This window comes from Coregonus clupeaformis, unplaced genomic scaffold (genome assembly GCF_020615455.1).
Source record: "Coregonus clupeaformis isolate EN_2021a unplaced genomic scaffold, ASM2061545v1 scaf0259, whole genome shotgun sequence".
In the NCBI taxonomy this organism is placed as follows: domain Eukaryota; kingdom Metazoa; phylum Chordata; class Actinopteri; order Salmoniformes; family Salmonidae; genus Coregonus; species Coregonus clupeaformis.
The window spans coordinates 167,501-192,969 of NW_025533714.1; the positions used below are offsets into that span (position 1 = coordinate 167,501).

The window sequence follows — 25,469 nt, forward strand, 5'->3', positions numbered from 1 at the left end:
TGCCGCCGCTGCTGCTGCTGCGCTGCTGCTGTAGCAGCCTGCTGCTGCAGCAGCGGCGGCAGCAGCAACTGCTGCTGCTGCTGCGGCAGCAGCGCTGCTGCTGCTGCTGCTGCTGCTGCTGCTGCTGCTGCTGCTGCTTGCCGGCGCGCTGCTGCTGCTGCTTACAGCAGCAGCTTGCTGCTGCTGCTGCGGGCAGCTACAGCAGCAGCAGCAACAGCAGCGCTGCTGCTGCTGCTGCTGCTGCTGCGCTGCTGCTGCTGCTGCAGCAGCTGCCGCTGCTGCTGCTGCTGCTGCTGCTGCTGCTGCTGCGGCAGCAGCAACAGCTGCTGCTGCTGCTGCTGCTGCTGCAGCTGCTGCTGCCTGCAGCAGCTGCAACCTTGCTGCTGCTGCTGCTGCTGCTGCTGCTGCTGCTGCTGCTGCAGCGACAACGTTTGCTGCTGCTGCTGCTGCTGCTGCTGCTGCTGCTGCTGCTGCTGCTGCTGCTGCTGCTGCAGCGGCGCTGCTCTGCAGCAGCGCAACCGCTGCTGCTGCTGCTGCTGCTGCTGCTGCTGCTGCTGCTGCTGCTGCTGCTGTGCTGCTGCTGCTGCTGCTGCTGCGCAGCAGCAGCAGCACGCTGCTGCTGCTGCTGCGAGGCACTGCTGCTACAGCAACTGCTGCTGCTGCTGCTGCTGCTGCTGCTGCTGCTGCTGCTGCTGCTGCTGCAGCGCTGCTGCCCGGTGCTGCTGCTGCTGCTGCGCTGCTGCTGCTGCTGCTGCTGCTGCTGCTCACAGCAGCAGCCGCAGCAGCTGCTGCTGCTGCCGGCAGCAGCTGCTGCTGCTGCTGCTGCTGCTGCTGCTGCTGCTGCTGCTGCTGCTGCTGCGGCAGAGCGCTGCGCTGCTGCTCTGCACAACGCTGCTGCTGCTGCTAGCGGCACAACAGCTGCAGCAGCAGCAGCCGCTGCTGCTGCTGCTGCTGCTGCTGCTGCAGCTGCTGCTGCGGCAGCAGCTGCTTTGCTGCTGCTGCCGCTGCTGCTGCTGCTGCGGCAGCGGCTGCTGCTGTGCTGCTGCAGCTGCTGCTGCTGCTGCTGCTCTGCATGTGCTGCTGCTGCTGTGCTGCTGCCCAGCAGCTGCTGCTGCTGCTGCTGCGCTGCTGCACAGCTGCTGCTGCTGCTGCTGCAGCGCAGCGCGCTGGCAGCGGGCTGCTGCTGCTGCGGCGGCTGCTGCGGCACACGGCAGCAGCAGCTGCTCATGCTACTGCTCTGCAACAGCACTGCTGCTGCTGCTGCTGCTGCTGCTACTGCTGCTGCTGCTGCTGCTGCTGCTAGCAGCAGAGCTAGCAGCAGCGGCTACTGCTGCTACTACTACTACTACTACTACTACTACTGCTACAGCTACTACTACTACTACTCCGGTCCTCTGTAGCTCAGCTGGTAGAGCACGGTGCTTGTAACGCCAAGGTAGTGGGTTCGATCCCCGGGACCACCCATACACAAAAAAATTTATGCACGCATGACTGTAAGTGGCTTTGGATGAAAGCGTCTGCTAAATGGCATATTATATTATTATACTGTAGTGCTTCGTTATAACTGCACCTGCAGTACCATAGGCTGTGTTTAAGTGAGACTCTGATGGGAGTGAAACAGCATGATGATCCTCCAGCCACTGCAGACCTGTGTTCCAAATGGTACCCTATTCCCTACATAGTGCACTACTTTAGAAAAGAGCCCTATCGGCCGTGGTCAAAAGTAGTGCACTATATAGGAAATAAGTTGCCATTTGGGATGCAGACAAGAGTTATCTCATTGTTGCCACGGTTATTTAATGACCCTAATCACTCTGTCATGGTTGATTGACGCTTCATGGTGGAGAACGGCTTCAGGCCAGAGCCATATATGTAGCCTATACAGCATGACTCTGCTTCAGGCTAAATGCTGCTTATCTGTCTGTAGTCTACAGCATGACTCTGCTTCAGGCTAAACGCTGCTTATCTGTCTGTAGTCTACAGCATGACTCTGCTTCAGGCTAAACGCTGCTTATCTGTCTGTAGTCTACAGCATGACTCTGCTTCAGGCTAAACGCTGCTTATCTGTCTGTAGTCTACAGCATGACTCTGCTTCAGGCTAAATGCTGCTTATCTGTCTGTAGTCTACAGCATGACTCTGCTTCAGGCTAAACGCTGCTTATCTGTCTGTAGTCTACAGCATGACTCTGCTTCAGGCTAAACGCTGCTTATCTGTCTGTAGTCTACAGCATGACTCTGCTTCAGGCTAAACGCTGCTTATCTGTCTGTAGTCTACAGCATGACTCTGCTTCAGGCTAAACGCTGCTTATCTGTCTGTAGTCTACAGCATGACTCTGCTTCAGGCTAAACGCTGCTTATCTGTCTGTAGCCTATACACATGACTCTGCTTCAGGCTAAACGCTGCTTATCTGTCTGTAGTCTACAGCATGACTCTGCTTCAGGCTAAACGCTGCTTATCTGTCTGTAGTCTACAGCATGACTCTGCTTCAGGCTAAACGCTGCTTATCTGTCTGTAGCCTATACAGCATGACTCTGCTTCAGGCTAAACGCTGCTTATCTGTCTGTAGTCTACAGCATGACTCTGCTTCAGGCTAAACGCTGCTTATCTGTCTGTAGTCTACAGCATGACTCTGCTTCAGGCTAAACGCTGCTTATCTGTCTGTAGTCTACAGCATGACTCTGCTTCAGGCTAAACACTGCTTATCTGTCTGTAGTCTACAGCATGACTCTGCTTCAGGCTAAACGCTGCTTATCTGTCTGTAGCCTACAGCATGACTCTGCTTCAGGCTAAACGCTGCTTATCTGTCTGTAGCCTACAGCATGACTCTGCTTCAGGCTAAACGCTGCTTATCTGTCTGTAGTCTACAGCATGACTCTGCTTCAGGCTAAACGCTGCTTATCTGTCTGTAGTCTACAGCATGACTCTGCTTCAGGCTAAACGCTGCTTATCTGTCTGTAGTCTACAGCATGACTCTGCTTCAGGCTAAACGCTGCTTATCTGTCTGTAGTCTACAGCATGACTCTGCTTCAGGCTAAACGCTGCTTATCTGTCTGTAGTCTACAGCATGACTCTGCTTCAGGCTAAACGCTGCTTATCTGTCTGTAGCCTATACACATGACTCTGCTTCAGGCTAAACGCTGCTTATCTGTCTGTAGCCTACAGCATGACTCTGCTTCAGGCTAAACGCTGCTTATCTGTCTGTAGCCTACAGCATGATTCTGCTTCAGGCTAAACGCTGCTTATCTGTCTGTAGTCTACAGCATGACTCTGCTTCAGGCTAAACGCTGCTTATCTGTCTGTAGTCTACAGCATGACTCTGCTTCAGGCTAAACGCTGCTTATCTGTCTGTAGTCTACAGCATGACTCTGCTTCAGGCTAAACGCTGCTTATCTGTCTGTAGTCTACAGCATGACTCTGCTTCAGGCTAAACGCTGCTTATCTGTCTGTAGTCTACAGCATGACTCTGCTTCAGGCTAAACGCTGCTTATCTGTCTGTAGTCTACAGCATGACTCTGCTTCAGGCTAAACGCTGCTTATCTGTCTGTAGTCTACAGCATGACTCTGCTTCAGGCTAAACGCTGCTTATCTGTCTGTAGCCTATACACATGACTCTGCTTCAGGCTAAACGCTGCTTATCTGTCTGTAGTCTACAGCATGACTCTGCTTCAGGCTAAACGCTGCTTATCTGTCTGTAGTCTACAGCATGACTCTGCTTCAGGCTAAACGCTGCTTATCTGTCTGTAGCCTATACAGCATGACTCTGCTTCAGGCTAAACGCTGCTTATCTGTCTGTAGCCTACAGCATGACTCTGCTTCAGGCTAAACGCTGCTTATCTGTCTGTAGTCTACAGCATGACTCTGCTTCAGGCTAAACGCTGCTTATCTGTCTGTAGTCTACAGCATGACTCTGCTTCAGGCTAAACGCTGCTTATCTGTCTGTAGTCTACAGCATGACTCTGCTTCAGGCTAAACGCTGCTTATCTGTCTGTAGTCTACAGCATGACTCTGCTTCAGGCTAAACGCTGCTTATCTGTCTGTAGTCTACAGCATGACTCTGCTTCAGGCTAAACGCTGCTTATCTGTCTGTAGTCTACAGCATGACTCTGCTTCAGGCTAAACGCTGCTTATCTGTCTGTAGCCTATACACATTACTCTGCTTCAGGCTAAACGCTGCTTATCTGTCTGTAGTCTACAGCATGACTCTGCTTCAGGCTAAACGCTGCTTATCTGTCTGTAGTCTACAGCATGACTCTGCTTCAGGCTAAACGCTGCTTATCTGTCTGTAGCCTATACAGCATGACTCTGCTTCAGGCTAAACGCTGCTTATCTGTCTGTAGCCTACAGCACGACTCTGCTTCAGGCTAAACGCTGCTTATCTGTCTGTAGTCTACAGCATGACTCTGCTTCAGGCTAAACGCTGCTTATCTGTCTGTAGTCTACAGCATGACTCTGCTTCAGGCTAAACGCTGCTTATCTGTCTGTAGCCTACAGCATGACTCTGCTTCAGGCTAAACGCTGCTTATCTGTCTGTAGTCTACAGCATGACTCTGCTTCAGGCTAAACGCTGCTTATCTGTCTGTAGTCTACAGCATGACTCTGCTTCAGGCTAAACGCTGCTTATCTGTCTGTAGCCTATACACATGACTCTGCTTCAGGCTAAACGCTGCTTATCTGTCTGTAGTCTACAGCATGACTCTGCTTCAGGCTAAACGCTGCTTATCTGTCTGTAGTCTACAGCATGACTCTGCTTCAGGCTAAACGCTGCTTATCTGTCTGTAGTCTACAGCATGACTCTGCTTCAGGCTAAACGCTGCTTATCTGTCTGTAGTCTACAGCATGACTCTGCTTCAGGCTAAACGCTGCTTATCTGTCTGTAGCCTACAGCATGACTCTGCTTCAGGCTAAACGCTGCTTATCTGTCTGTAGTCTACAGCATGACTCTGCTTCAGGCTAAACGCTGCTTATCTGTCTGTAGTCTACAGCATGACTCTGCTTCAGGCTAAACGCTGCTTATCTGTCTGTAGCCTATACACATGACTCTGCTTCAGGCTAAACGCTGCTTATCTGTCTGTAGTCTACAGCATGACTCTGCTTCAGGCTAAACGCTGCTTATCTGTCTGTAGCCTACAGCATGACTCTGCTTCAGGCTAAACGCTGCTTATCTGTCTGTAGTCTACAGCATGACTCTGCTTCAGGCTAAACGCTGCTTATCTGTCTGTAGCCTACAGCATGACTCTGCTTCAGGCTAAACGCTGCTTATCTGTCTGTAGCCTACAGCATGACTCTGCTTCAGGCTAAACGCTGCTTATCTGTCTGTAGTCTACAGCATGACTCTGCTTCAGGCTAAACGCTGCTTATCTGTCTGTAGTCTACAGCATGACTCTGCTTCAGGCTAAACGCTGCTTATCTGTCTGTAGCCTACAGCATGACTCTGCTTCAGGCTAAACGCTGCTTATCTGTCTGTAGTCTACAGCATGACTCTGCTTCAGGCTAAACGCTGCTTATCTGTCTGTAGTCTACAGCATGACTCTGCTTCGGGCTAAACGCTGCTTATCTGTCTGTAGTCTACAGCATGACTCTGCTTCAGGCTAAACGCTGCTTATCTGTCTGTCACTATGGGAAGTTCCCAATCCACCTGCGTGGACTACAGGGTTTAGTAGGCCTAGATGCATGCCACTAACTGGCATTTGGTGGGGCTACATCCTGGTTGTAAAGGACATGGTCTTTGATCCTTTTTTCATTTACAGGTAGATCAGGGCGGCAGGTAGCTTAGTGGGTAAGAGCGTTGTGCCAGTAACCGAAAGGTTGCTGGTTCTAATCCCAGTGCCGACTAGGCGAAAAATCTGTCGATGTGCCCTAAAGCAAGGCACTTAACCCTAATTGCTCTGGATAAGAGCGTCTGGTAAATGACGTAAAGTGTAAATCAGACATCCCTTTGATGATGATTAGTTGTAGTAGTAGCCTAGAAGTTGTTAATATTGATGCTACATTTATTACACCCTTAATGGATTCGACAGAGGAAAACACACAGAATACACAGACAAAGCTAGCAAGTAAACCATCTTTAGCTGTTCACTAGGAAGTATACAGTTGACTTTAGCGTAGACGGCACGGAGAAGATGGGCGTGAAGGGGGAGAGCCTCGTAAATGGAGTCCCTTGAGAAAGCAAGAAACAGATGTATGTCAGGAGAAGTGCAGTGTTATCATAAGGAGAGTTATACTTGGATGACGGAGGAGGAATGGAGGGAAAAAGAGAGGCAGAGGAGGTCTAAGAGAGAGAGGGAGGAAGATTGTGAGCTTGAGTCGGTTAAAAATGGCGGGAAAAAGGGAGAAGGTTTGTTAAAGAAGAACGGTAGAAAATGTAAGCAAAGTGAGCTGAAGACAGGAGGAGAAATGGAAGAGAATGAGGGTGAAGGATCGGAGGTGGTAGGTGTGGTGAAGTACTCAGAGCCAGAGGTTTGCACAGAGGGTCAGGATGAAGATGAGTCTGTGACAGTAGGAGGGAAGTTTATGGAAAAAGTGGATCCTTGCCTTTTGGCTGATCCATTAGTGGTTTCATGGTGGGTGAAAAAAGCGTTGGGTAAAGTGGAATCGGTGAGGGTAACCAGAAGTGGTCTAGTGATAATTGTTTGTGTTTCTGTTGGTCAGAGGGAGAAGGCGCTCAGAGTTAAACAAATGGGGGAAAGAATTGTGAATTGTTTTGCTCTCAAGCAAAGGGCGCCATTGAAAGGGGGTAGCAGTAAATGTAAAAGTGGACCAACTGAAGGGGAAGATTCCCAGTGTTTGTGATGCTCGTTGTTTGGTGTGACGCAAACAGGGCGGCGACAGTGGGAAAACAGAAGAGTCGTTGTCTGTTCTTTTGAGTTTTGAAGTTGAGTCTTTGCCTGACAAAGTGAAGTTAGGATAAATAAGTTATCCTGTACGAGCTTATGTGCCGAATACATTACGATGTTACAGGTGTCAAACTTATGGGCATGTGGCAGCAGTGTGTAGGAGGGAGGTTCCAAGGTGTGAGAAGTGTGCAGAAGGGCATGAGACAAAGGAATGTGCAGCATTGAGGAAAGTAGTGGTATGTGCTAATTGCTGGGGATCAGAAATGTCCCGTGCGAGAGAGGCAGGTTGAGGTTTCCAGGGTAAGAGTAGTGAAGAAGTTGTCATATGCGGAGGCAGGGAAGAAAGTAGAGGAAGATGGGTCAAGGGGGAGGAGTGGTGGGAGTAGTAGATCTGTACCAGTACAGAGGGATAGGACAACAAGTAAGATTGGATTTTTGGCATTTATAGCAATGGTTATTAATTGTACTGCAGGGATGGAACGTAAGTCGAAGAAAATTGAGGTTGTGGTGGCAGCTGCAGAGAGGTATTTGGGTGTGCTAGACTTGACATCAGAAGAGTTACAGGGAGTGTTAATTGGTGATGTTCCATCATTTCAGGTTGAGGGCATGAGGTAGGAATTCATATATTTAAATAGTGGAGTAGGGTGGTGTTAATTATTAATAATATTTTTGAATTTGTGAGTGTAGTGTTAGATGGTATGGGTATTTCTTTATTTTATTTTTCAAGCAAAATATAAGGGAGTTGTACTCTAGTCTAGTAGGTGGCGGTAATGCAACAAATTGGATGCCAACCGCCGTTAAACCTCATCGAAAAAGTACACCCTTAATGTTGAATGCAATAATTTATCTGTTGTTGACAATTGCACCTCTCACCACAGCGTGGCGCTGCGGTCAAAGTAGAGACCAAAAACAAACATCCTCCTTCCGTCTCATGCTCCCCCAGTTTCCGGAAGATCCCTGAGAAAATGGAATCCTGAGACCGTACCCAACTAGTCAAGCGAATTTGTGAGAATAAAACTACGAAAGTCCAAAATAAGGAATAACGACAGAAATACAAGACAGGTACTGTGAAATTATGACATATTTAGATTTTGTTAACTCGTGTTTTAAAATATAAAGTGGGTCGTTAAATTGTGCTAACCTGTTAGCTAGCTAACGTTAGCGGTCAACTAACGTTAGGTAGCGCTTAGCAAGCAGCTATCGATCAGTAACTGTCGTTGCGGCTTCGGAAGGTGTTCGCTAACTGACTAGCTTGCTTAATCAGTTAGCTAACTAATTAATTGGTGTTGATTATAATTAGTTAGCTAACAACGTGAAAAACATATATATTGAAAGGGACAATGTTAGTTAGCGAGATAGCCAACGTTATTTGAACCTTAATGGCTTAGTTTCATGTTGGTGAAAATATGTCAGTCTTCCTTATTCCTGATGTCATATAGTTAGTTAGTTAAAATTGTTTCGAGGTATTCATTTATTTACTCACTAGCTAACTAGCCAGTTAGTCACGGTTGCGCCAGCTATCAACAACAAAAACGTCAAGTTGCTTCCATCTTGTACGCTAATACATTTATAGAGGATAGCTTAATCACAATTGTTGGTGTTAGTGGATGTCTGTATTTAGCGTACACAAAAGACATCACAAGAGCTAGCCAACGTTAGCTAGCTAATTCCACGAATGACTGCAAATTTAAAAGTTTATCGTTAGCCTGTTAGCCAACGTTAGCTGGTCTGCTAGCTAGCCAAATGTTTATCCTGCGCTAACAAGCTAGCTAAATTGAGTCTTGTCAACTTGAAATGTTTGCCATGGTCACAACTTGAAATCATAAAAGAAGGATGTTGTTAGTGTATTGTTAGCTAGTTATGGTTTTGCAACGGTAAATGTTGAGATGTAGCTAGCTAACGGAGTTGTCTGTCCATCTTTCAGATGCCATTTTCTGCTGAGGTTGTTAGCTAGTAAGCATGCTAATTGTTAGCTCGCCAGATGATTCCATTTTGTTTTTCTTGACTTTGGTCTGACTGGCTGCTGATTTGTAATTAAAACAAGGGATTCCGTTTAGATGATGCTTTTAAAGGATGTGACATATTGTGGCGTCGGAGTAAAGGATGGCCAGCAATATTTTTCCTTTATCTGAAACGTCCTCATTACGTTAACTGTAGTCGACTGAACGCTAGTTAACCGGTCTTCATCTATTTGTTGATGAATGTAGGGGTGACTAGCTCTGCTTTTTTGCCTTGTATAACAATAATAATTGTTTTATTAGATGTGCTGTATGTCATGAATCTGATCAGTCTCCTGTCTGTGGCCTTCCCCACCAATACCCAGCCAGTGTTTGCTCTGTCTGTGGCCTTCCCCACCAATACCCAGCCAGTGTTTGCTCTGTCTGTGGCCTTCCCCACCAATACCCAGCCAGTGTTTGCTCTGTCTGTGGCCTTCCCCACCAATACCCAGCCAGTGTTTGCTCTGTCTGTGGCCTTCCCCACCAATACCCAGCCAGTGTTTGCTCTGTCTGTGGCCTTCCCCACCAATACCCAGCCAGTGTTTGCTCTGTCTGTGGCCTTCCCCACCAATACCCAGCCAGTGTGTTTGCTCTGTCTGTGGCCTTCCCCACCAATACCCAGCCAGTGTGTTTGCTCTGTCTGTGGCCTTCCCCACCAATACCCAGCCAGTGTGTTTGCTCTGTCTGTGGCCTTCCCAACCAATACCCAGCCAGTGTGTTTGCTCTGTCTGTGGCCTTCCCAACCAATACCCAGCCAGTGTGTTTGCTCTGTCTGTGGCCTTCCCAACCAATACCCAGCCAGTGTGTTTGCTCTGTCTGTGGCCTTCCCAACCAATACCCAGCCAGTGTGTTTGCTCTGTCTGTGGCCTTCCCCACCAATACCCAGCCAGTGTGTTTGCTCTGTCTGTGGCCTTCCCCACCAATACCCAGCCAGTGTTTGCTCTGTCTGTGGCCTTCCCCACCAATACCCAGCCAGTGTTTGCTCTGTCTGTGGCCTTCCCCACCAATACCAAGCCAGTGTGTTTGCTCTGTCTGTGGCCTTCCCCACCAATACCCAGCCAGTGTGTTTGCTCTGTCTGTGGCCTTCCCCACCAATACCCAGCCAGTGTGTTTGCTCTGTCTGTGGCCTTCCCCACCAATACCCAGCCAGTGTGTTTGCTCTGTCTGTGGCCTTCCCCACCAATACCCAGCCAGTGTGTTTGCTCTGTCTGTGGCCTTCCCCACCAATACCCAGCCAGTGTTTGCTCTGTCTGTGGCCTTCCCCACCAATACCCAGCCAGTGTTTGCTCTGTCTGTGGCCTTCCCCACCAATACCCAGCCAGTGTTTGCTCTGTCTGTGGCCTTCCCCCACCAATACCCAGCCAGTGTTTGCTCTGTCTGTGGCCTTCCCCACCAATACCCAGCCAGTGTTTGCTCTGTCTGTGGCCTTCCCAACCAATACCCAGCCAGTGTGTTTGCTCTGTCTGTGGCCTTCCCCACCAATACCCAGCCAGTGTGTTTGCTCTGTCTGTGGCCTTCCCCACCAATACCCAGCCAGTGTGTTTGCTCTGTCTGTGGCCTTCCCCACCAATACCCAGCCAGTGTGTTTGCTCTGTCTGTGGCCTTCCCCACCAATACCCAGCCAGTGTTTGCTCTGTCTGTGGCCTTCCCCACCAATACCCAGCCAGTGTGTTTGCTCTGTCTGTGGCCTTCCCCACCAATACCCAGCCAGTGTTTGCTCTGTCTGTGGCCTTCCCCACCAATACCCAGCCAGTGTGTTTGCTCTGTCTGTGGCCTTCCCCACCAATACCCAGCCAGTGTGTTTGCTCTGTCTGTGGCCTTCCCCACCAATACCCAGCCAGTGTGTTTGCTCTGTCTGTGGCCTTCCCCACCAATACCCAGCCAGTGTTTGCTCTGTCTGTGGCCTTCCCCACCAATACCCAGCCAGTGTGTTTGCTCTGTCTGTGGCCTTCCCCACCAATACCCAGCCAGTGTTTGCTCTGTCTGTGGCCTTCCCCACCAATACCCAGCCAGTGTGTTTGCTCTGTCTGTGGCCTTCCCCACCAATACCCAGCCAGTGTGTTTGCTCTGTCTGTGGCCTTCCCAACCAATACCCAGCCAGTGTGTTTGCTCTGTCTGTGGCCTTCCCAACCAATACCCAGCCAGTGTGTTTGCTCTGTCTGTGGCCTTCCCCACCAATACCCAGCCAGTGTTTGCTCTGTCTGTGGCCTTCCCCACCAATACCCAGCCAGTGTGTTTGCTCTGTCTGTGGCCTTCCCCACCAATACCCAGCCAGTGTGTTTGCTCTGTCTGTGGCCTTCCCCACCAATACCCAGCCAGTGTGTTTGCTCTGTCTGTGGCCTTCCCCACCAATACCCAGCCAGTGTTTGCTCTGTCTGTGGCCTTCCCCACCAATACCCAGCCAGTGTGTTTGCTCTGTCTGTGGCCTTCCCAACCAATACCCAGCCAGTGTGTTTGCTCTGTCTGTGGCCTTCCCCACCAATACCCAGCCAGTGTTTGCTCTGCTGCCTCTTTGCTGTGTCAGTCTGTTACAGATGCAGCTGTGCATTTCTATTCTCTACCTGTTGTTGACCCGGTCCAGCCAGAAGAGGATGGCGATGTCCCCTTCTCTGAGCCTGCTTCCTCTCCAGGGACTTTTTCCTGGCTCTTGAGTTCTTGCTTGTGCTTTGGTGTCTAGGCCGGGCTGCTGGAAAAGCACTTTTTGAAAACTGCTGATGTAAAAATAAATGTCATTATCCCTAGCAGCTGGATCGTGGTGACTCAGCGACAGACAGCGTTTATCTCCAACTTCTCTCCCTTCGACACCTGATGGAGGGCTCCGACAGTTCCGAGCCGGGCGCCAGTGACCAACCAGAGGCCCAGCGCAGTCGGCAGCGGGACCGACTAGACCGGGAGGAGGCCTTCTACCAGTTTGTCAACAACCTGAGTGAGGCGGACTACCGGCTAATGAGAGACAACAACCTGCTGGGTACCCCAGGTAACTGCCTCTCCTTTAATACCATTTTTTATTTATTTTTATTTTACATTTTAGTCATTTAGCAGGCGTTCTTATCCAGAGCGACTTACAGTTAGTGAGTGCATACATTTTTCAAACTGGCCCCCCGTGGGAATCGAACCCACAACCCTGGCGTTGCAAGCGCCACGCTCTACCAACTGAGCTACAGGGGATACACGTGTAGTAACACCTGTTATAAACCTATAACACTCCTTTAACACACCTCGTTAGACAACAAACTGCTGGGTACCCCCAGGGAACTGACTCGCACACCTGTAAGACATATCTCAGAGGGTTAACAGAGCAGTGTAGAGATGGACTCCCACACCTGTAAGACATATCTCAGAGGGTTAACAGAGCAGTGTAGAGATGGACTCCCACACCTGTAAGACATATCTCAGAGGGTTAACAGAGCAGTGTAGAGATGGACTCCCACACCTGTAAGACATATCTCAGAGGGTTAACAGAGCAGTGTAGAGATGGACTCCCACACCTGTAAGACATATCTCAGAGGGTTAACAGAGCAGTGTAGAGATGGACTCCCACACCTGTAAGACATATCTCAGAGGGTTAACAGAGCAGTGTAGAGATGGACTCCCACACCTGTAAGACATATCTCAGAGGGTTAACAGAGCAGTGTAGAGATGGACTCCCACACCTGTAAGACATATCTCAGAGGGTTAACAGAGCAGTGTAGAGATGGACTCCCACACCTGTAAGACATATCTCAGAGGGTTAACAGAGCAGTGTAGAGATGGACTCCCACACCTGTAAGACATATCTCAGAGGGTTAACAGAGCAGTGTAGAGATGGACTCCCACACCTGTAAGACATATCTCAGAGGGTTAACAGAGCAGTGTAGAGATGGACTCCCACACCTGTAAGACATATCTCAGAGGGTTAACAGAGCAGTGTAGAGATGGACTCCCACACCTGTAAGACATATCTCAGAGGGTTAACAGAGCAGTGTAGAGATGGACTCCCACACCTGTAAGACATATCTCAGAGGGTTAACAGAGCAGTGTAGAGATGGACTCCCACACCTGTAAGACATATCTCAGAGGGTTAACAGAGCAGTGTAGAGATGGACTCCCACACCTGTAAGACATATCTCAGAGGGTTAACAGAGCAGTGTAGAGATGGACTCCCACACCTGTAAGACATATCTCAGAGGGTTAACAGAGCAGTGTAGAGATGGACTCCCACACCTGTAAGACATATCTCAGAGGGTTAACAGAGCAGTGTAGAGATGGACTCCCACACCTGTAAGACATATCTCAGAGGGTTAACAGAGCAGTGTAGAGATGGACTCCCACACCTGTAAGACATATCTCAGAGGGTTAACAGAGCAGTGTAGAGATGGACTCCCACACCTGTAAGACATATCTCAGAGGGTTAACAGAGCAGTGTAGAGATGGACTCCCACACCTGTAAGACATATCTCAGAGGGTTAACAGAGCAGTGTAGAGATGGACTCCCACACCTGTAAGACATATCTCAGAGGGTTAACAGAGCAGTGTAGAGATGGACTCCCACACCTGTAAGACATATCTCAGAGGGTTAACAGAGCAGTGTAGAGATGGACTCCCACACCTGTAAGACATATCTCAGAGGGTTAACAGATTTTCAACCGCCTTGCTCTTCACTTTCTGTTTCATGTAGTCCTTATTTTTCTACTGCAGAATGAATGATTTTTTTCAGTCAGCTTTTTAGATTGGCTATCTAAGGTTGTTGTCTCAGGTTGTAGTTTTTCTTATCATGGTGTGCTGAAAAACCAAAGCCTGCGGACAACCGAAGACGCCACATCAGGCCAGTGGAGTGTGTTTGGTGGAGCATCTTTCCTGGGGAGAGTGGTGATAGGACAGGGCCTGTCCTGGTAAGTCTGGTGGTTCTCATTACTGTCCTGTTGCTGTGTAACCAGGAGACATACTACAGCTTTATGGGCAAGTACTAGGGTATTTACGGTACTAAATGAACCAGTGTCTGTATAGTGAGTTGTAGTTTCATCCCTCCTAGGTGAGATCACAGCGGAGGAGTTGTTGAGTACTAGGGTATTTACGGTACTAAATGAACCAGTGTCTGTATAGTGAGTTGTAGTTTCATCCCTCCTAGGTGAGATCACAGCGGAGGAGTTGTTGAGTACTAGGGTATTTACGGTACTAAATGAACCAGTGTCTGTATAGTGAGTTGTAGTTTCATCCCTCCTAGGTGAGATCACAGCGGAGGAGTTGTTGAGTACTAGGGTATTTACGGTACTAAATGAACCAGTGTCTGTATAGTGAGTTGTAGTTTCATCCCTCCTAGGTGAGATCACAGCGGAGGAGTTGTTGAGTCGGCTGCAGCAGATTAAGGATGGGCCAGAGCAGCCGCAGCCTAGCATCAACAGCACTGAGACTGGAGAAGGAGGTAAGGCACGGCTGAACTTTTCATTATGTCATTCAAGCAGAAATTCAAATTTGGCTACTTTTAAAGATGGAATCCTTAATGGTGAAATTGCCAGAACAACAAAGTCACTGCAAACAACAAATACTGTTTTGTTTTCAATTAGAATGTTGACATGTTCTGTCTTCTATTAGAACCGGCGGAAGGTCCAGAGGACCCGTCTAACGGCGACACCCTCTTGGATTGGCTGAACACCGTCAGGCGGACAGGCAACACCACCCGCAGTGGTCACCGAGGCAACCAGTCTTGGCGGGCGGTGAGCCGGACCAACCCAAACAGCGGAGACTTCCGGTTCAGCCTGGAGATCAACGTTAACCGTAACCTGGCTGAGCAGCAGGCCCGCGCCGAGGGGGAGGCACAGGAGGAAGCCCCAGCAGAAGCACCTGGTGATGGGGTGGAGGCAGTGGTCGGAGTGGAGGTCCAGCCTGAGGCAGGGACGGAGGCAGGGACGGAGGCAGGGACTGAGGCGCCCATGGAGACAGGAGAGGTGCTGGAGGAACCAGTTGTGGAGGAGCTGGCTGTCATAGTGGAACCAGAAGTGGAGATGGAGCCAGAGGCTGAAGTAGAAGCAGAGATGGTACCAGAGTTAGTAGTAGAGGTGGTCCCACAGCCCCCCAGCCCTGCCATCACCACGCCTCCTGTCTCCAGCCCTGCCACCACCACGCCTCCTGTCTCCAGCCCTGCCGCCACCACCCCTCCTGTCTCCAGCCCTGCCATCACCACCCCTCCTGTCTCCAGACCAGCCAGTCCCGTGGTGCAGTCCCCTCCAGCCGCTCCCAGCCCTCCCTCTGAGGAGCCTCCGCGACGAGGCCAGAGACGAGCCCGCAGCCGTAGCCCCGAGCAGCGCCGGACCAGGGCTCGCACCACACGCAGCCGTTCCCCTCTCACCCTGGACCACCTGGACGGCCTCCCCCGCCACGTGCCCAACGCCACCCCCTCACACAGCCCCGCCCCCCTGCCCCCCGAGGCCCCGGCAGAGGGAAGCTCACGGACTCGACAGCATGTTCTGTCCCGGCAGAGCACCGCAGAGTACGAGGCCCAGTCAGCCGGAACAGGGTCTGGGACCGCCCCAGAGCCCCCTACCGCCCCAGCCCAGGAGGGGGCAGCAGGACCACGCCCCCCCACCATCATGCTGGACCTGCAGGTGCGTCGCGTGCGTCCAGGTGAGTACCGCCAGAGGGACAGCATTGCTAACAGAACCCGCTCACGCTCCCAGAACTCCAACAACACCTTCCTGTACGAGAGTGAGAGGGGGGGATTCCGCAGGACCTTCTCCCGGTCAGAGCGTGCAGGTGTGAGGACATACGTCAGCACCATCCGGATCCCCATCAGGAGGATCAGTGACGCAGGGCTGGGAGAGGCCACCTCTATGGCCCTACAGACCATGATACGACAGATCATGACCGGCTTCGGAGAGCTCAGCTACTTCATGGACTCAGACTCGGACTCCTCGGACTCAAACCGTGGCGCCGGTAACCCCACCGGCGCTGCCGACCTGGCCGAGGCGCTCAACACTCCCGAGGGGGGAGTAGCCGGCGTGGGGGTGGAGCCTCCTGTCTCAGTGGGCGGGCCTAGTGTGGGAGGAGCCGGGGAGGCAAGGACAGAGGAGGGGGAGGAGGGGGTTGGTCTAGGTCTGGCCCCAGGGATAGGTTTAGGGGTGGGGGGTAGAGCTCGGCCCCGCGCCCCCATCAGTCTGGAGGAACCAGGGTCACTGCCCTTCCTCCGCCTTGCTCACTTCTTCCTCCTGAATGATGAGGATGAGGAACAGCCCAGAGGACTCACCAAGGAGCAGATCGACAACCTCTCCACCAGGAACTTTGGGGAGAGTGATGCTCTGAAGACCTGCAGTGTGTGTATCACAGAGTATGCTGAGGGGAACAAGTTGAGGAAGTTACCCTGTTCCCATGAGTACCATGTTCACTGTATCGACCGCTGGCTGTCTGAGAACTCCACCTGTCCCATCTGCCGCAGGGCCGTGCTGGTGTCTGCTAACCGGGAGAGTGTGGTCTAACCGGCAGGGTCAGAGGTCAGGGGTCACCGGGCCAGGCGGCCAACCACTGCTCCAGACAGACACCTCCAGTATATAACACAGTTTCAGTTCTGCAGGCCTTTCTCCTAGTCAGACCATTTACATTGTTCATGTTTTTATTTTTAAGCCATCAGTGAGTTTTATCCAACTGACATGCCAGTGTTTGGACAGAGAGAGACGAGACCTGACAGACGAGACAGACAAAACAGACAAGAGAGAGAGACAGACAAGACGGAGAGACTGACAGGAAGGAAGGTGGTGTCCTCACAGACTGTAGGAAGAGACATGAGAAAGAGATGCCACTGTCCCCTGTTGGCCATCAGACCCCACTGTCCCCTACCTACCCTGTTGGCCATCAGACCCCACTCTCCCCTACCTACCCTGTTGGCCATCAGACCCCACTCTCCCCTACCTACCCTGTTGGCCATCAGACCCCACTCTCCCCTACCTACCCTGTTGGCCATCAGACCCCACTCTCCCCTACCTACCCTGTTGGCCATCAGACCCCACTCTCCCCTACCTACCCTGTTGGCCATCAGACCCCACTCTCCCCTACCTACCCTGTTGGCCATCAGACCCCACTCTCCCCTACCTACCCTGTTGGCCATCAGACCCCACTCTCCCCTACCTACCCTGTTGGCCATCAGACCCCACTCTCCCCTACCTACCCTGTTGGCCATCAGACCCCACTCTCCCCTACCTACCCTGTTGGCCATCAGACCCCACTCTCCCCTACCTACCCTGTTGGCCATCAGACCCCACTCTCCCCTACCTACCCTGTTGGCCATCAGACCCCACTCTCCCCTACCTACCCTGTTGGCCATCAGACCCCACTCTCCCCTACCTACCCTGTTGGCCATCAGACCCCACTCTCCCCTACCTACCCTGAGAGGACCAACAGACCCCACTCTCCCCTACCTACCCTGTTGGCCATCAGACCCCACTCTCCCCTACCTACCCTGAGAGGACCAACAGACCCCACTCTCCCCTACCTACCCTGTTGGCCATCAGACCCCACTCTCCCCTACCTACCCTGAGAGGACCAACAGACCCCACTCTCCCCTACCTACCCTGTTGGCCATCAGACCCCACTCTCCCCTACCTACCCTGAGAGGACCAACAGACCCCACTCTCCCCTACCTACCCTGAGAGGGCCATCAGACCCCACTCTCCCCTACCTACCCTGAGAGGACCAACAGACCCCACTCTCCCCTACCTACCCTGTTGGCCATCAGACCCCACTCTCCCCTACCTACCCTGAGAGGACCAACAGACCCCACTCTCCCCTACCTACCCTGAGAGGACCAACAGACCCCACTCTCCCCTACCTACCCTGAGAGGACTAACAGACCCCACTCTCCCTTACCTACCCTGAGAGGACCAACAGACCCCACTCTCCCCTACCTACCCTGTTGGCCATCAGACCCCACTCTCCCCTACCTACCCTGAGAGGACCATCAGACCCCACTCTCCCTTACCTACCCTGAGAGGACCAACAGACCCCACTCTCCCCTACCTACCCTGAGAGGACCAACAGACCCCACTCTCCCCTACCTACCCTGAGAGGACCAACAGACCCCACTCTCCCCTACCTACCCTGAGAGGACCAACAGACCCCACTCTCCCCTACCTACCCTGAGAGGACTAACAGACCCCACTCTCCCCTACCTACCCTGAGAGGACTAACAGACCCCACTCTCCCCTACCTACCCTGAGAGGACCAACAGACCCCACTCTCCCTTACCTACCCTGAGAGGACCAACAGACCCCACTCTCCCCTACCTACCCTGAGAGGACTAACAGACCCCACTCTCCCCTACCTACCCTGAGAGGACTAACAGACCCCACTCTCCCCTACCTACCCTGAGAGGACCAACAGACCCCACTCTCCCCTACCTACCCTGAGAGGACTAACAGACCCCACTCTCCCTACCTACCCTGAGAGGACCAACAGACCCCACTCTCCCTTACCTACCCTGAGAGGACCAACAGACCCCACTCTCCCCTACCTACCCTGAGAGGACCAACAGACCCCACTCTCCCCTACCTACCCTGAGAGGACCATCAGACCCCACTCTCCCCTACCTACCCTGAGAGGACCATCAGACCCCACTCTCCCCTACCTACCCTGAGAGGACCATCAGACCCCACTCTCCCCTACCTACCCTGAGACGACCATCAGACCCCACTCTCCCCTACCTACCCTGAGAGGACTATCAGACCCCACTCTCCCCTACCTACCCTGAGAGGACCAACAGACCCCACTCTCCCCTACCTACCCTGAGAGGACCAACAGACCCCACTCTCCCCTACCTACCCTGTTGGCCATCAGACCCCACTCTCCCCTACCTACCCTGAGAGGACCAACAGACCCCACTCTCCCCTACCTACCCTGAGAGGACCATCAGACCCCACTCTCCCTTACCTACCCTGAGAGGACCAACAGACCCCACTCTCCCCTACCTACCCTGAGAGGGCCATCAGACCCCACTCTCCCCTACCTACCCTGAGAGGGCCATCAGACCCCACTCTCCCCTACCTACCCTGAGAGGGCCATCAGACCCCACTCTCCCCTACCTACCCTGTTGGCCATCAGACCCCACTCTCCCCTACCTACCCTGAGAGGACCAACAGACCCCACTCTCCCCTACCTACCCTGAGAGGACCAACAGACCCCACTCTCCCCTACCTACCCTGAGAGGACCAACAGACCCCACTCTCCCCTACCTACCCTGAGAGGACTAACAGACCCCACTCTCCCCTACCTACCCTGAGAGGACTAACAGACCCCACTCTCCCCTACCTACCCTGAGAGGACCAACAGACCCCACTCTCCCCTACCTACCCTGAGAGGACTAACAGACCCCACTCTCCCTACCTACCCTGAGAGGACCAACAGACCCCACTCTCCCTTACCTACCCTGAGAGGACCAACAGACCCCACTCTCCCCTACCTACCCTGAGAGGACCAACAGACCCCACTCTCCCCTACCTACCCTGAGAGGACCATCAGACCCCACTCTCCCCTACCTACCCTGAGAGGACCATCAGACCCCACTCTCCCCTACCTACCCTGAGAGGACCATCAGACCCCACTCTCCCCTACCTACCCTGAGAGGACCATCAGACCCCACTCTCCCCTACCTACCCTGAGAGGACTATCAGACCCCACTCTCCCCTACCTACCCTGAGAGGACCAACAGACCCCACTCTCCCCTACCTACCCTGAGAGGACCAACAGACCCCACTCTCCCCTACCTACCCTGTTGGCCATCAGACCCCACTCTCCCCTACCTACCCTGAGAGGACCAACAGACCCCACTCTCCCCTACCTACCCTGAGAGGACCATCAGACCCCACTCTCCCTTACCTACCCTGAGAGGACCAACAGACCCCACTCTCCCCTACCTACCCTGAGAGGGCCATCAGACCCCACTCTCCCCTACCTACCTTGAGAGGGCCATCAGACCCCACTCTCCCCTACCTACCCTGAGAGGGCCATCAGACCCCACTCTCCCCTACCTACCCTGTTGGCCATCAGACCCCACTCTCCCCTACCTACCCTGAGAGGACCAACAGACCCCACTCTCCCCTACCTACCCTGAGAGGACCAACAGACCCCACTCTCCCCTACCTACCCTGAGAGGACCAACAGACCCCACTCTCCCCTACCTACCCTGTTGGCCAACAGACCCCACTCTCCCCTACCTACCCTGAGAGGACCAACAGACCCCACTCTCCCTACCTACCCTGAGAGGACCAACAGACCCCACTCTCCCCTACCTACCCTGAGAGGACCATCAGACCCCACTCTCCCCTACCTACCCTGTTGGCCATCAGACCCCACTCTCCCCTACCTACCCTGTTGGCCATCAGACCCCACTCTCCCCTACCTACCCTGAGAGGACCATCAGACCCCACTCTCCCCTACCTACCCTGAGAGGACCATCAGACCCCACTCTCCCCTACCTACCCTGAGAGGACCAACAGACCCCACTCTCCCCTACCTACCCTGAGAGGACCAACAGACCCCACTCTCCCCTACCTACCCTGAGAGGACCATCAGACCCCACTCTCCCCTACCTACCCTGAGAGGACCAACAGACCCCACTCTCCCTTACCTACCCTGTTGGCCATCAGACCCCACTCTCCCTTACCTACCCTGAGAGGACTAACAGACCCCACTCTCCCCTACCTACCCTGAGAGGACCATCAGACCCCACTCTCCCCTACCTACCCTGAGAGGACTAACAGACCCCACTCTCCCTTACCTACCCTGTTGGCCATCAGACCCCACTCTCCCTTACCTACCCTGAGAGGACTAACAGACCCCACTCTCCCCTACCTACCCTGAGAGGACTAACAGACCCCACTCTCCCCTACCTACCCTGAGAGGACTAACAGACCCCACTCTCCCTTACCTACCCTGTTGGCCATCAGACCCCACTCTCCCCTACCTACCCTGAGAGGACCATCAGACCCCACTCTCCCCTACCTACCCTGAGAGGACCAACAGACCCCACTCTCCCTACCTACCCTGTTGGCCATCAGACCCCACTCTCCCTTACCTACCCTGAGAGGACCAACAGACCCCACTCTCCCCTACCTACCCTGTTGGCCATCAGACCCCACTCTCCCCTACCTACCCTGAGAGGACCAACAGACCCCACTCTCCCCTACCTACCCTGAGAGGACCATCAGACCCCACTCTCCCCTACCTACCCTGAGAGGGCCATCAGACCCCACTCTCCCCTACCTACCCTGAGAGGACCATCAGACCCCACTCTCCCCTACCTACCCTGAGAGGGCCATCAGACCCCACTCTCCCCTACCTACCCTGAGAGGACTAACAGACCCCACTCTCCCTTACCTACCCTGTTGGCCATCAGACCCCACTCTCCCTTACCTACCCTGAGAGGACTAACAGACCCCACTCTCCCTTACCTGTCTTACCCCAAAAAGGACTCCACTGTCCCCACCTGACCCTGCTCTCCACCTGAAAGACTAACTGCATTTATCAATACTCTGGAATGTCTCACTGGCTGTTGGTGTGTCAAAGCTTGCAGAATTAGTTTTTAAGTTAAAACTGTAGAATGTTGTACAGGCTTTAATGGGGAGAACACAAGATGTGACGGACTTGGATTCAGTTTGGAATTCTTAGCTATCAGTTTATTTGGAATCGTATTGCATCATATTCATGACATCGGATTGATTGTACTGATTATTGATTATGAATTGTGTTGAAGCGTCGTTGAGATGGGATGTGGGCATTTAGTCTAACTCCAGCCCATCACATGCCCTCTGACAGTGTTTCATCATGACCTGGCCTGGATCCACAAAGCATCTCCCAGTAGGACTGCTCATCTAGGATCAGGCCATATAATCCGATTCATTATGACCTCTGATCAGCAGTCCCACTGTGATACGGGCCCTGAATGATAATAAACCCAGTGATCCTAACCCTGTGACGTCACCATGACAACCTGTTGGTTCTGCTGCAATATCACCAGGAAGTGAACAGACGGCTGCATTATGGGGCCGTACCAAACGCCACCCTATCTCTTTATAGTGCACTACCCATAGGACTCTGATCTAAAGTAGTGCTCTATATAGGGCCATTTGGGAATCACTTTTATTATGAGTTCCATGTGTTGGTTAGACCCCGGCAGGCCAGGTTAGACCCAGGCAGGCCAGGTTAGAGCCAGGCAGGCCAGGTTAGAGCCAGGCAGGCCAGGTTAGAGCCAGGCAGGCCAGGTTAGAGCCAGGCAGGCCAGGTTAGACCCAGGCAGGCCAGGATAGACCCAGGCAGGCCAGGTTAGAGCCAGGCAGGCCAGGTTAGAGGCAGGCCAGGTTAGAGGCAGGCAGGCCAGGTTAGAGGCAGGCAGGCCAGGTTAGAGGCAGGCAGGCCAGGTTAGACCCAGGCAGGCCAGGATAGAGCCCGGCAGGCCAGGATAGAGCCAGGCAGGCCAGGTTAGAGCCAGGATAGACCCAGGCAGGCCAGGATAGACCCAGGCAGGCCAGGATAGACCCAGGCAGGCCAGCTTAGACCCAGTCAGGCCAGGATAGAGCCAGGCAGGCCAGCTTAGACCCAGGCCAGGTCTCTGTCCTCTGTCTATGCCTAGAACGTCTAGCACCGAGAGACGTCTTCATATCTGGAACACCAGTGCAATAACTACAAAGAGGAAAAACAAAGCGGAATATTCTAAACTTGTATATTATTATTTCTAAAATATTGTAGACTGAATATTCACACTTAAAATGAAGACTTGTTCCCTTTTCAAAATGTGTTAAGCTTTTTATTTGCTAGAGCTTGGTTCTTTCTGTACATTCCGATAGCACTATTTCTTGGCGAGCGGTGGGACTGTAGGATGCTATAGGTTGGCTGTACGTGCAGACGGAGGGAGGGAGCGTTCTATGCCATGATGACATCACATTATTCTATAGGTTCCATGTGTTCTCACGGTTGCCGTCATTACCTCCTCCCTGTATAAATAAAGTTTTGGGTGGTTGAAGCTCTGTTATTGTTGATAATGACCAGCTGTAAATTAAATGTATTCTGTCTTTCTGGCAGCGCTTCCCTACTAGCCTGGCTGTCTTCATCATGGCCTTCTACTGCAGTGTGTTGGGAGTGTCCCAAATGGCACCCTATTCCCTATAGTGCACTGCCTTTGGGACACCCACAGGGCTCTGGTCAACATTAGTGCTCTATAAAGGGAATAGGGTGCCATTTGGGAGCCAGACCAGTCCTGTAGTCTAATATCCCTATGTTCACCAAGGGCATGTTCTCATTATCAGGAAATACATTCTGCCGTCTCCACTTCTCCTTCTGCCTTTTAGTTTAAGAATATATTGTATTATTGTTGATACCCACAGAATTTCAGTTCCCAGGGGGATGACGTGGAGAGGGCCACGTTCCCAGGGGGATGATGTGGAGAGGGCCACGTTCCCAGGGGGATGATGTGGAGAGGGCCACGTTCCCAGGGGGATGATGTGGAGAGGGCCACGTTCCCAGGGGGATGATGTGGAGAGGGCCACGTTCCCAGGGGGATGATGTGGAGAGGGCCACGTTGTTACAACTAGCCTGGTCGTGAACCAGGCTTCTCCAAGGGAGGCGTGACCACTTGATTTTGGAGATATAGCCACTCAGTAATCTGTTTTAACCCACAGGTGGAGCACCTCTACAGAGGGAGAGGGTGAGATGATCAATAGGGTTGTATGAAATTGTATGCACTCACTAACTTTAAGTCGCTCTGGATAAGAGCGTCTGCTAAAATGACTCAAATGTAAAAAATGTAATCAGTGTTACTAGCCAAGTGGGAAGGTGATAATTACCAGTTGGATGCATTCACATGCTATGATCTTGTTGAGAAACGCCGATTGGCTAATGGCCAGCAAGCTGCATCATCCAGGGAAACCCTGCCTCAAGAGTTCCACACCTGAGCAGCGACGTATTGGCCATGTTCGAGAGCATCAAAACTGTGATGTAGCAGCGACGTATTGGCCATGTTCAAGAGCAGCGACGTATTGGCCATGTTCGAGAGCAGCGACGTATTGGCCATGTTCGAGAGCAGCGACGTATTGGCCATGTTCGAGAGCATCAAAACTGTGATGTAGCCTATCATGGGTAGATTCTGAATCGCTGACCGAGTTACAAATAATATTGGGTAGTTATGTTAGAATCAGTCTCGACTCGCCGGCTGTGTCTGAACACCTGGCCTCAAAGACCCTGAATGTTTTATATATATATACACTGAACAAAAATATAAACACAACATGTAAAGTGCTGGTTTTATGAGCTGAAATAAAAGATCCCCTAAATGCTCCATACGCACAAAAAGCTTATTTCTCTCATGTTGTGCACAAATTTGTTTACATCCCTGTTAGTGAACATTTCTCCTTTGCCAAGATAATCCATCCACCTGACAGGTGTGGCATATCAAGAAGGTGATTAAACAGCATGATCATTACACAGGTGCACCTTGTGCTAGGGACAAAAGGCCACTGCTGAGGAGTATGTCTTTCTGTAATAAATCCCCCCCTGCCCAGTCATATGAAATCCATAGATTAGGGCCTAATGAATTTATTTTTAATTGACTGATTTCCTTATATGAACTGTAAATCCTTTGAAATTGTTGCATGTTGTGTTTATATTTTTGTTCAGTATATATTACAATAAAGATATGTGGATCAAAACCTCCATGGATCACTTCAATTTAGAGTGGCAAACATGGAAAATACAATCTAGATTAGGATAAGCATTATGTTCAGATGAAGCAGATATTGAGGTTTTACAGGAATCGCTGTTTTTTTATTATTTGTATTTATATATTTTTATTTTTAGGGGGAAGATCAGGTTTAATATTGCAGATAAATTTTAGGCTCCATCAATTTAATTGTCGGCATCATTTCCAACCCCCATAGTGGTCCTCTGTAGCTCAGCTGGTAGAGCACGGTGCTTGTAACGCCAAGGTAGTGGGTTCGATCCCCGGGACCACCCATACACAAAAATGTATGCACGCATGACTGTAAGTCGCTTTGGATAAAAGCGTCTGCTAAATGGCATATTATTATTATTATATGATTTCACCCCGTAATGTGTTGATACATAAGAGCGTCTGCTAAATTACGAAAATGTAAATGTAAAACATTAAGCTGCCCATAATGTGGTAGGCAAAATACTCTAGGAATGATGGTCAGGAGAAACATGTGGGAGTAAGAAAGAAGAGAGGGCTGAAATCTAATCCATTTGTTTTCAACTGTACAAAGGAACAATGTTGCTTCGTATTTCAGGTTGTCGCTTGGGGCGTTGTCAAGGGATTTACCGCCAGGTAAGACCTGTAGAATAAAACGAATGTCACCCGTTCTAAAACGGAGCTACGGAATTGTTCCTTGTCTTTAGAAAACACTTTTATTAACGAGGGGCATGTGTAGTCGTCTACAGTATAACTTCTGTATTAAATGGTAAGCTATTAACCTGTATCTAGACTAATGAATATCGAGTTGTATAAATGGACATTACAGCGCTACAGTGGTTTGTGTTTAACGTAATTACCCGAATACAGTGTACCCCGGATGGAGATTGAATTTATCATAGTACTACTTAGTTTGACCAGTTAGGGACGCTGTCTACGTGTTCATCTGAATAGTTTATTTTACATGCATAATTTTTTGC

The 25,469-nt window shown here is 51.5% G+C and overlaps 1 protein-coding gene and 2 long non-coding RNA genes across 5 annotated transcripts; 2 read left to right on the forward strand and 1 right to left on the reverse strand.

The window, feature by feature from the left end:
• The first annotated feature begins 7,799 nt into the window (after positions 1-7,799).
• On the forward strand, positions 7,800-16,730 carry rlim (ring finger protein, LIM domain interacting). 2 transcript variants are annotated; one of them, XM_041872534.2, is made up of 4 exons: positions 7,800-7,896; positions 11,574-11,808; positions 14,131-14,232; positions 14,403-16,730. In XM_041872534.2, exons 2-4 carry the CDS (start codon positions 11,640-11,642, stop codon positions 16,277-16,279), a joined length of 2,148 nt encoding a protein of 715 aa, XP_041728468.2. In that variant the 5' UTR covers positions 7,800-7,896; positions 11,574-11,639; the 3' UTR covers positions 16,280-16,730. The 2 variants fall into 2 exon arrangements, with proteins under 2 accessions (XP_041728468.2, XP_045070391.1); XM_045214456.1 differs by having other exon boundaries at positions 11,577-11,808.
• A 3,575-nt stretch (positions 16,731-20,305) lies between these two features.
• On the reverse strand, positions 20,306-22,059 carry LOC121559241. Of its 2 annotated transcripts, none has more exons than XR_005998719.2 (3): positions 21,168-22,059; positions 20,605-20,977; positions 20,306-20,568 (listed from the first exon to the last, which is right to left on the reverse strand). It is a non-coding gene; the product is annotated as an uncharacterized LOC121559241 (long non-coding RNA). The 2 variants fall into 2 exon arrangements; XR_006658471.1 differs by having other exon boundaries at positions 20,306-20,829; positions 20,904-20,977; positions 21,168-21,195.
• LOC123484287 lies at positions 21,951-22,881 on the forward strand. The gene is made up of 2 exons (XR_006658472.1): positions 21,951-21,991; positions 22,228-22,881. It is a non-coding gene; the product is annotated as an uncharacterized LOC123484287 (long non-coding RNA).
• Positions 22,882-25,469: the final 2,588 nt, after the last annotated feature.